Source organism: Sapajus apella, unplaced genomic scaffold, assembly GCF_009761245.1.
Source record: "Sapajus apella isolate SASKATOON/1434 unplaced genomic scaffold, GSC_monkey_1.0 scaffold166, whole genome shotgun sequence".
NCBI lineage: Eukaryota > Metazoa > Chordata > Mammalia > Primates > Cebidae > Sapajus > Sapajus apella.
Genome location: NW_022437106.1, coordinates 431,808 through 443,265, shown reverse-complemented (window position 1 = coordinate 443,265; position 11,458 = coordinate 431,808). Strand labels below are relative to the sequence as shown.

At 55.6% G+C, this 11,458-nt stretch overlaps 1 protein-coding gene across 2 annotated transcripts in view; it reads right to left on the bottom strand.

Annotated features, from left to right (window-relative positions):
* Window positions 1-9,158, bottom strand: part of CACNA1I (calcium voltage-gated channel subunit alpha1 I) — a 129,042-nt gene extending 119,884 nt beyond the window's left edge. Inside the window, exon 1 of one of the 2 annotated variants that reach the window (XM_032267162.1) lies at window positions 8,928-9,158. In XM_032267162.1, coding sequence (XP_032123053.1) covers window positions 8,928-8,996 — 69 coding nt within the window. In that variant the 5' untranslated portion in view covers window positions 8,997-9,158. The remainder of the gene's footprint in view (window positions 1-8,927) is intronic. The other variant, XM_032267163.1, reaches the window with a different exon arrangement.
* Window positions 9,159-11,458: the final 2,300 nt, after the last annotated feature.

The window sequence follows — 11,458 nt, the reverse complement described above, 5'->3', positions numbered from 1 at the left end:
AGTCTGAGCTGCCTCCACACCCCTGAGTCCCCTTCTTCTAGGTGCTCCCAGGGCCTCACCCTGATGCTCCTTCCCATGAGTGGCCCACCAAGCAGCAGTGTAGCAATTGTGCTGGCCTCCAGGAGCAGGGATAAGAGCAGAAGCTTGCTGTGTCTGGAACACAGACCCCCATTTCTGACTCTGTCAGCCTCTTGGAGCCTCAATTTTCCTCTCTGTAAAGCTCAGCCTTCCTCCCACCTGCTTCAACAGACTCTTGTTAAGAAGCAACATGATGCGCCGGGTGCGGTGGCTCACACCTGTAATCCTAGCACTTTGGGAGGCTGATGTGGGCGGATCATCTGAGGTCAGGAGTTTGAGACCATGCTGGCCAACATGGCAAAACCCTGTCTCTACTAAAAACACAAAAATTAGTTGGGCGTGATGGCGACACCTGTAGTGCCAGCTACTTGGGAGGCTGAGACAGTAGAATCGCTTGAACCCAGGAGGCGGAGGTTGCAGTGAGCTGCGATAGTGCTACTGCACTCCAGCCTGGGTGACAGAAGAAGATTCCTTCTCAAAAAAAAAAGGAAGAAGAAACAACATAATGTAGATGGGGAGGTACTCTGGTGGATGGCTGAGCATGCATTGGATCAGCTGTGTCATCCCCAGGGGCTGCTACCCCAGCCCATTCTCTGCCATCACCATCACCACAATCACCAACACTAGCACCATCACGATCATCACCACCATCACCATCATTAGCATTATCACCACCTCCACCATCATCATCACCACCACCATCATCACCATCACCATCATTATCATTATCACCACCTCCACCATCACCAGCACCATCACCACCACCACCATCATTATCATTATCACCACCTCCACCATCACCACCATCATCACCACCAACACCATCATTATCATTATCACCACCTCCACCATCACCACCATCATCACCAACACCAGCACCATCATCACCACTACCATCATTACCACCATCACCATCATCAACACCAGCACCATCATCACTACCACTACCATTATCACCACCTCCACCATCACCAACACCAGCACCATCATCACCACCACTACCATCATTACCACCATCACCATCACCATCATCATTATCACCAGCTCCATCACCACCACCACCATCATCATCACTACCACCAGCACCATCACCACCTCCACCACCACTACCAACACCAACATCATCACCACCGCCATTAACACCATCATAACTATCACCACCATTGTCCTCAACACCAACATGACAACCAACCACCATCACCATCACCAAAACCATCATCACCACCACCACCATCACCATAATAATCACCATCACTGCCATTACCCTCACTACCGCCATGATCATCACCATCACCACCACCATCACTAACACCAACATCACCATCACCATCACCAGCACCAGCACCAACATCATCACCACCATCACCATCATCACCATCACCATCATCACCATCACCATCATCACCATCATCATCACCATCACCAACACCATCATCATCACCACCATCACCATCACCAACACCATCACTTCCACTATCACCACCACCATCACTATTATCACCACTGTCACCACCATGACCCCATCGAGCAATGGCCAACAGCTCTCTATGCATCATCTGGTCAATTTTTACCACAACTCCATGGCATACAGGCCATTCTCATTCTTACTTCATGGTGAGGGAGACGGGGAATAGGGAAATACAGCCATGACCTTAATCAGTCAGCTGGTACCCGGCAGAGTCAGTTCCCAGCTCAGGTCTGCTCACTACCAAGCCCAAGCACTGAACCATTCCAGGCACCAACCTGGGATGGGAATGGTGCCCTGAAACAGCCCTCCCCAAGCTGAGTCATCAGGCAGTGGTGATACAGCTGCTGACCCAGCCAAGATGTCCAAGTCTTCCCAAGGCAGTGGGGAAACCCGCCTCCTAGAATCTTCCAGCCAGCACTCCAGAGCCCTGGAAGTGCACTGTCAGGATGCCCTGTCTCTCCAGAGCTCAGAGCCCTGGTGGAGGAAAACCTCAGGCTGGCCTGGTGGCCCCTGACCCCGTGTGTGTTCATGTGTATGTATGTGTGTTTTCATACAGGGAGGCAACTTATTTATCCCTTTGTCAACAACCACGCACCAGCTAATATCACTGCTAGAAGAACAAGCAACAAATTTGTTCAGGAAATACTAGAATCCAGGAATTTCAGAATATCTTAGAATCACCCAGAACCTTGTAGGCCCAAATTTTAACTACAATCATCCTGAATCTATAGTGTGGGTTTCAGAGCATGGGCACTGGAAGCTGAGACTTGTATTTGGGTCCCGACACCAATCCACCATAGCACACAACTCAGCTGGCAGGTGCTGCAGCTTCCCTGTCTATAAAATGAGAAGACAACTGCTCCGTGGCAGGGCTGCCGTGCAGATGAGCTGGGGTAACACCACCGCGCACTAGGCAGGTGCACGGTGAAACCCCCGACAGTCTCCCATTCTTGTTAGTATCCTCTGCCATGGAGTTCCAGACTCCTGAACCCCAGGGGTCCCGGAAACAGTGTCTGGTTTTAGACTCTAATTGTTTCCAGGTCTTCAAACAGGGAATCTCTGAAAAGAATGAGAGCCCGGAGGTGACCTAATCCATCACCAAACACACTCACAAGCTCTAAAATCACATGGTCACACTCACACACCCACAATCACATGCTCCATAGCATACGCACACACAGACACACACATAAACACAATCATACACACACAGACATACACAGACAACACACACATAAACACAATCACACATACACAGACATACAACACACTTCCAGACACAATCACACACACACATACACACACACATACACACACTCACAGAGACATAATCACACCCGGCACATGGGTACACCAGCATGCACTCATACAGACACATGGACACACAATTACACACACAGACACAATTACACAGACACACAATCACACACAGAGACATATACACATAACACGCACATACAGGCATACACACACAGATGCACAATCACACACAGCACATGGGTACACCAACACGCACTCAGAGAGACACACACACTCACAAACACACAATCACACACACAGACATACACACACAATTACACACACAGACATACACATATAACACACATAGACACAAAAAGACACACAATCACACACAGCACATGGTTACACCAGCATGCACTCAGACACACAATTACACACACAGCCATACACACAACACACAGATACATAATCACACACAGACATACACACATACACACTCACACAGGCACACACACAACCACACACATGGCACATAGATACACCAGCACCCACTCACACAGATATACACACTCACATACACACAATCACACATGCAGACATACACACACATACATATACACAATCACAGAGATACACTCACATAACATACATTCATACTGACACACACAGACATGCATGAACACAAAGAATACACACACACATACACAATCACACATACATAACATACAATCACAAAGACATATACTTACAGACATACATACACACAATCACACACACTGACACGTAAACACACAAAACACCCATTTACAGACACATACATAACTCACACAGACACACATACACACAATCACACACCCAGACACATACATATGCACGCAATCTCACAGATCAAATACACTCACACAGACACACACTGGCACATATGCACACACAGAATACACAGACACGTACACACAATCACACACACAGACACAACAGCCACTCACACACACAAACCAATGCAGAGCCTGCATCTGGTGGTCTGCAGAAAAGCCTTTGCGAGACTGTGGGAAGCCTGCCTTCCAGAATCTTCCAGCCAGCCTCCCAGAGCCCCTGGAACCCTCTATCTGCTCCCTCTTCCGCATGACAGCCCTGCAGACGCATGACAACAGCCCGCCCACCCCGGAGCCTCATCTGCCCCAGGCCTCTTGTTACCAGCTCCCTCAACCATTCCTTGGGTGACAATTTCCACATCGCATGCCTCCCTGGGACCCCTCCCCAGTCACACTCAACTCTGCCCCCTTTCCTCTCCCTGGGCAGGATCGGACTTGCATCAAGCCACCCAGAGCACAGCAGACAGGTTACCTGCCTGATTCTGGCCTTTCCTGATGCAGACTGGGAGTATCAGGGCCCAGCTGGCAACCCAGTCCTACTGCAGCACCTGTGGGTCATGTGGTCCACTGATGCCCTCAGATCTTCTTCAGAGAAGCTGAGCTGAGCCAGAGCTCCTCAGCCTAAAGAGGAAAGGCTGAAGTGCGGCCCCCCAATTGCATGGCCTGACACAAAACTTGCTCTGGTCTGGTCAGCTGAGCCTGCCCACATCTGATAGTCATCTCAGACCTGTCACAAAAATGAACAGCTGGCCCTCCCAGCTCTGCAGCCTACTGAGTGGGTTCAGTCAGCAACCCCTCCCATGACAGCCAACGAGAATCAAAGGCGACATTATCTGTGAGTTCTTACGATATGCCAGGCACAGAGTAAGCTTTTGAGAAGTGCTTTTGCTCTCTCCACCTTGTAGGTGAGGAAACTGAGGCACTGGAAGGTTAAAGGATCTTCCCAAGGTCAAGAGCTACTTACTGAAAGAGCTGGGATTTGGATCTGGGCAGTCCAGCTCGAGGTCACCAATTTTAAAGGGTTGTCCAGGCCAGACTGTGGACAGGAGGTTGCAGCCCATCTGCTCCCCTCCCGTACCTGCCCACGTATCTGTCACCAGACATTACGATTTGTTTGTTTTCAGCTAGCTCTCGACCTTATGACAAGTGCAGCAAGTATGGCTGTGTCAGAACCTCCATCAGTGTGTTTGAACATCTCCCAGCAGGTGCTTCTGCTGATCAGTTTTTACTCACTCTGCAGTAATTAGGGCCTTGGGTCTTACTTCAGCTAGCAAATCAGGGTGAACATGGTCCCTGATGGGAAGGAGGGGTGTCCAGCAGGAAGAGCACTGGATCAGGAGTCCCAGGGCTAGAGCTCAAGGACCCAGCTCCGCCCTCCCCACAGCACACGGTCTCCCCAGGCTTTATTTCCTCTTGCCAAAATGCAGAAGACGATGCCTTCTCTACCTCAAAAACCAGATCGCAAATGGGGGGAAAAGATTTGGAAAGCAATTTCATGAAAGAAAAAGAGCTTCATTGTATGAGGCCCCATGCTAGGTGCTGCAGAAACACGTCTGAGCCTCACCAAAATCCTTTCAGGTGGAAGGTATTATCCCAGTTTTACAAGAAGTGGATGCTCCTGTGATGCCAGTGACCTGATCCTCTTGCCGTGGTTGTGGACTTGCTCATCTCTACCCTAGCTGGGACACAGCTTATGCCCTTTCCAAAAGGTGCCTAAGACCCTAGAACCACAGAGGGCTGGATGCAACCCTCGCTGCTCAACAGGGCAGGGAGGACAGCAGGCAGCAGAGGGAAGACCCTAATGCTGCTCTCTGTGTGCACCATTACCCAGACCGCTCTGGCCAGCGTCCAGGAGAAGGGAGCAGTGGGCAGAGGCGGAGCCTCAGAGATGAAGGGAGAAGGTCTGGGAGGCAGGGCCAGGTCTGCACTGAACCTGGCCCTGAAGAGCCCACAGCATCCACAGAACCTCCACCCTTGAGGTACCACGTCCTTCTCCCCTCCTATCAGGGAGCCCCAAAAGCACCCAGCTCTTTTGCAAGGGTCTCCAGACAAGCCATGCTAAATCCTCTGCACCCCTCACCTATCAAATACGGTCTGGGTGCTCCAATCCCAGAGCACGAGTGGAACCCAGGACTCATGGCCATGTCCCCACACAGCACCTGGCAGGGGAGGCCCAAATCCTCTCCCACAGGCACAGGCACAGCAGCTCCAAGAGGGCAGGCTTTGTCTGTTCCCTTCCACTCACTGCTGTGTCCCCAGCGACCAGAACAGGGCTTGGAACACAGTACGTGAAGAATAAATATAAGAGAGAAAGGGAAATCAGAAAATCTGATTTGTTTTCTTCCCTCTGTAGACTGGCAGCCACGGTGAGGGGAGAGACTCATCTCACATCTTCCTGGATGTCAGGATCCACAGACCCACGGGTCTACTCATCCACAGGTCCACAGACACATACCCCACAGATTCATAGATCCCTGGACCCACAGACCCAGAGACCCACAGACCCACACACTCAGACACTCCCAGAGATCCACAGTCCACACACCTACTGTGTGCAGGGCATACACAGCTCCCTGGGCTCTCTGAGTCCCCAGGCCAGACCCAGGACTCCGGGGGGCATAAGAGTTGACTGAGGGCATTAAGGCTGGGCATGTCCTAGGAACATATGGGAAGAAAACGTTCTGCAGCAAAGAACAGGAGGCAGGTTGGAAAGGGGAAGTGGGGACTGGAGGACAGGTAAGAAAGAGGAGCAGCAGCAGGGAAAGAGCTGGTGACAGAGGAAAAGGGATGGAGGGGAGGGTGCCCTGCACTCCCTGCAGCCCAGAGGGGTCTCTCTAGACCCCTACACGCAGCTCGGCATCCCCTCTTTCCAGACAGATTAGAAAGCAGCCTCCGAAGCGGAGACAGCCACGCATCAAGGAGCCACACAGGAGCCTGTCTGATTACCTTGGAAAGCACTAGGACCTGGTGGGGGATGGAGGAGGGAAGGCAGGAGCCCCGCTACGGTGGGGGAGGGACAGAGTGATGCCCAGAAACAGACTGGCCTGAGAGCCCCTTCCTGGAGGCTGAGGCCCAGGGCCACACTTGGGGTGTGGAGTGAAGGCAGCAGAGAGGGCCACAGAGGGGGCGTGATGAGGGAGACTGGGGGAGGGGAGATGGAGGTGGTGACCCTGGTGGGCTCAGGGAGGGGACCTGGGTCCAGAATCACAGAGAGGCTGCGGTCCTCGAAACTGCTCCCAGCGAGGCTGTGGGCTCAGGAGAGGCAGGATGTCTGCCGCAGAGAGAGGGTGAGAGAGGGGGGGTTCTCGCAGCACTCTCCACCCCTACCTCGCCACCCAAGGTCAAGGGGAACCCGCAGGGACCCAAGGACTGCCTGGCGCCCCCTGGTGGGCCTGGGAGATGCCCTCGCAGCCCCAGCTTCCTAGGGAGGGCTTGAAATGGGGTTGAGGGGCGGGGAGGGGCATGCAGGGTGGGGAGGGAGGAATGGGGAAGAAGCGGGAAGAGAACCTTAGTCAAAAGGAAGGGGAAGGGGCCTCCAGCCAGACCTGCAGCCCCTTCCCCAAGCCTCCCATCATGAGCCTTGGGCAGGCACGGCAGCTCTGCGAAGCCAGGAAGACAGCGTGGAGGGCAAGGCGTGGGGCTTGACCCTCTGGGGGTGTGGGTGCCAGGCCAGCTCAGCAGCCTCCAGGCACACTCCTTATCTTTTCCTCATCCTCCCCACACTGCAGCCCCAGACCTGGCCCCTGCTCAGTGTCACCCTGTCCTGTCCTGACCTGTCACCCTCTGATGTCCCCCCCCCTCTGTCTCTGCTTTGATGGTGGAGGCAGGAAGGGAACCGGGAGGTTCCTAGACTCCTGGGGCGTCCCCAGCCCAGGCCTGGATCTTGAATCCTGAACAGAAAGTTTGTCCCGAAGGGTGGACAAGAGTTCCAGAAGTCCTTAGGGCTGAGAGGAGCCTCAGAAATAAGAGGTGATCAGGCGCCGGCAGGGCCTGAAGATGGGGCGTGGGGAGGCAGGCCCACACCTCAGGCCAAACCCTTCCCTTGGGCCGGGCCACAGACCCATGCTCCTGTTCACACAGCATCCTAGCCCTGAGGTTGTGCCAGCCTCTGTGGGGTGAATCCTCCAGGTGGTGAGAGACAGAGGATAGACTGGCCACTTCCCCGGGCCAATCTGAGCTCTCCAGCGAGGACTCTCCTCACATGGAGATCAGACCCCAGTACACCACACATGCCAGACATGCAGGCCCACTCCAGTGCTCGCTCCTTCTCGCGCTCTCTCTCTCTCTCTCTCTCCCCCTCTCTCTCTCTCTCTCACACACACACACACACACACACACACACACACACCTCTGGACCCAGGATACAGACCCTCAGGACGGGAATTTAGCGCAGAGGTCTTCTCAGACCCCAATCTTTCCATCAGCTCAGGAGCCCCCAGGGTCCTGACACGGAAGAAAGACACTAGCAAAGGGGCTGACTGAGGCCTCAGCCTGGGCCCACCACAGCCCCCTCCCCCAGCCACCCTGACTTCCCCCAAAAGAGGCCTCCTCACCACTGCCAAGCCCTCTCGTCCCCAACGGCCCTCCCCAACACCACCCAGTAGGCAATTAGCACCCAATCAACATGAGCACTCATTACATAACACCTCCAGCCTCCGGAGGGTCCCTTTCAACCCTACAGTCCCGGCTGCGACCCTGGTGGCTTCATGCAGCGAGGCCTCCGCCCCACTGGGGTGCCGGCCAAGGAGGGGGTCTCCGCCACCCCTGCCTCCAGGAAAGTTAAACCCTGCTCGGGACTCCCCCAGCCAGCGCCCTCCGCTGCCGCGCTCCCGGGCCAGCGCTCCCGGGCCAGCGCTCCCAGCTCAGCCCGCCGGACACCGGCACCAGCTCTGGCCCAGCTGCCCGCAGCCGAAGCTGCGGAGGGGCAGGAGGGGCAGCAGGACGCGCGGACAGCCCGGGCCCCGGCCGGCAGCCTGACTTGTTGAATAAATTTCTGCAGCGCTGGCTCGGCCGGCTTCAGTATTGGCACCGAGAGAACTTTCGTGGCCTTGAAGAGGGGACCGGTCAAAGTTTCCTGTCCTTCCTCCCAAGGCATGGCCCCAAAGGCGCGGGATGGGGGGCTCACCTGACGGGCACGCGCGAGTGGGGGGGATTGGTCCCCAGAAATAAATAAATAAATGCCCCAGTGAAGAGAGAGGCCAACGCGCCAAGAAACTGGCATCGAAGAGGAGCCCTCCCTTCCTCCCCCCACCCTGCCCCCCACCTACCTTGGCATGGACGTGGCCAGGCCGCGGGGGATCGTCCAGGTTCGAGATGCGGGGACGACGCGTCCCCATCCGAAGCCGGCGATAGAGAGGGACCCCCAGCCCCGCCAGCCGACCCCCCGCCAATTCAGGATCAGCTGAGCCCCCGGGGCACTGGGGGCGGCGGGCGGGGGGCGGCGGGCCCGGGAGCCCGGGCCATGGCGGGAGGCGGCTGGCGGGCTGTAGGGATGGCGAGGCTCCTGGCGGGCGGCGGGCGGCGGGCGGCAGGCGGGAGCGCGGCGCTCCGGGCCGGGGCGGGGACGCGGGTGCTGCGGGGACCGAGCAGCAGGGCAAGTGCCCGGGAGAGACCCGCGCGGCGGGGAGCGGGGGGCCGGGGCCGGTTCCTCGCCCGCCTCGGCTCGGCTCGCGCCTCCGGCCCCGGGCTCGAGGCGCGGGGTCTGCGCGCGGCGGGGGCTGCGGAGGAGCCGGAGCGCCTGGCGGTGCGGGGACGTGCGGCGGCGGCGAGACCGAGCCGCGCCGCGTGCGAGGAAAAGCCGTCCTTATACTGACACCAAATGTCTTCGGGGAAAGCTGCAGGCGCGGGACGCTGGAGTGGGGGGAGGCGTGGAGGCGACAGACAGACTGACGGCGGTGGCTGGTGAGCTCCCACCCTTCCCCAGGGGGCATGAAACCCCCAGCCCGCGGCCAGCTCCTTAAAATTAAGGGTCGTGCCTGGGGGAGGGTCCTGACCTCTTGGCATGGGGGCTGCGTCATGCGTAAAAAGGGGTGGGGAGGCATTACTGCCAACTCCCATGTCCCAGGTGTCTGTTCTGCCACGTTCCACCCTGGCTTCTCACTGAGATCCAGGTCGGGGGTGTTCACCCCACTACCCCATGAGGAGTCACCCACCTAAGGCCCCAGCTCTTAAACGGTGGAGCTGAGCTAGCACCCAGTTCTAAAGCTTGCTCCAGGGCCCAAGCTGCGTCCTCCCCACTTCTCATTCACACCCCTCCTTCTTCCCAACCTCCTAGGCTTGGCTGAAAGGCCGCCTCCTCCAGGAAGGCTTCCCAGAGGGTCCCCAGGTGGAACAGATGCCTCTTTATCCAGCTCTAAAGGCTTCGGCCTCACCACTTCCCAGCACCCTGTCCCACCAGTTCCCCCATGCTATGCTCATCAGCCCTGTCTCCCTTCCTCTCTCACCCAAGGGCTGTGGGTTGGGGAGAGGGAGTGTTCAAGGTTATAACCACCTTTTATTTGCTCATTTACATCCAGCCAAACAAATTAAAAGCATCAAGACTCTCCCCAATGCAGGCCAAATGGTCTATTCACTGGCTCACAACTCAGAAAGCATTTAGTGAGTGCCTGCTATGTGCTAGGCACCTCTTTAAATCACCTGGAGGCTGGGTGTGGTGGCTCACATCTGTAATCCCAGCACTTTGGGAAGCTGAGGCAGGTGGATCACCTGAGGTCAGGAGTTCGAGACCAGCCTGACCAATATGGTGAAACCCCATCTCTACTAAAAATACAAAATTAGCCGGGCATGGTGGTGCATGCCTGTAATTCCAGCTACTCAGAAGGCTGAGGCAGGAGAATCGCTTGAGCCCAGGAGGCGGAGGTTGGGGTGAGCCGAGATCACGTCATTGTACTCCAGCCTGGGCAACAAGAGTGAAACTCCGTCTCAAAAAAAAAAAAAAAAAACCCACCTGGAGTTTCACCCTTTTGCCCCCATTTTACTGATGAAGAAACTGAGGCCAGAGATGAGCTGCCTGGCCAAGGTTACTTTGCTGGGAAGCAACAGCCCCCAGTACAGTCCCGTGCTCCCAACCCCTGCCCAGGTGTTGTCACGCTGGGCTGCCCAGCGCAGCCCTCTCCATCTCCTTGGAGAATGTGTGGTGAGGGGCACCAGGGGGATGCTGAGGGCTGCCCTGGGCATCCCTGCCTCCATGCTGGCAGACAGCACAGCTTTAGAGAAAGGTCTGCTTGGGTTTGATCCCAGCTCTGCTGCTTCCTGACTGAGGGTGGTGACAAGCCCCTTAACATCTCTGAGCCTCAGGTGCCTCATCTGTGAAATGGGGATAAAGGTTCACACTTTGCAAGATGCAAACCATCTTTAAAGGGCTTAGCACAGTGCCTGGCACATAGGAGGTGTCCAGCAAATATTCATCCCTTTCTAGCTTTTAATCTATCTAAGGAGGCAAGACAAGCCTTTATAAGCAGACTACAAGGCAAGGTCATGTAAGCACACGACAGGCTGAGAGGTGTCTTATAGGTGTGAATTCAGTGAGCCAGACAGCACTGCGGGTGGGATGGATTTATCGCAGATCAGAGTGGGCTTCAGATCAGGACTCTTCAGGGAAAAGCCTCATCAAAGGCGAGAGACTTGAACTAAGCGTTGAAAGCTTGTACGGAATTGAGATGAGAAGAGAGAAGGTGGATAGGGAAATGGCATCAAGGAGGGAGAAGACATGGAGGCAAGAACAAGATAGCATGACAGGCACTCCACGCCCCGGGCAGCCGAATGCACAGCTAGAAAACCCCAGGCCTGGCCATACATG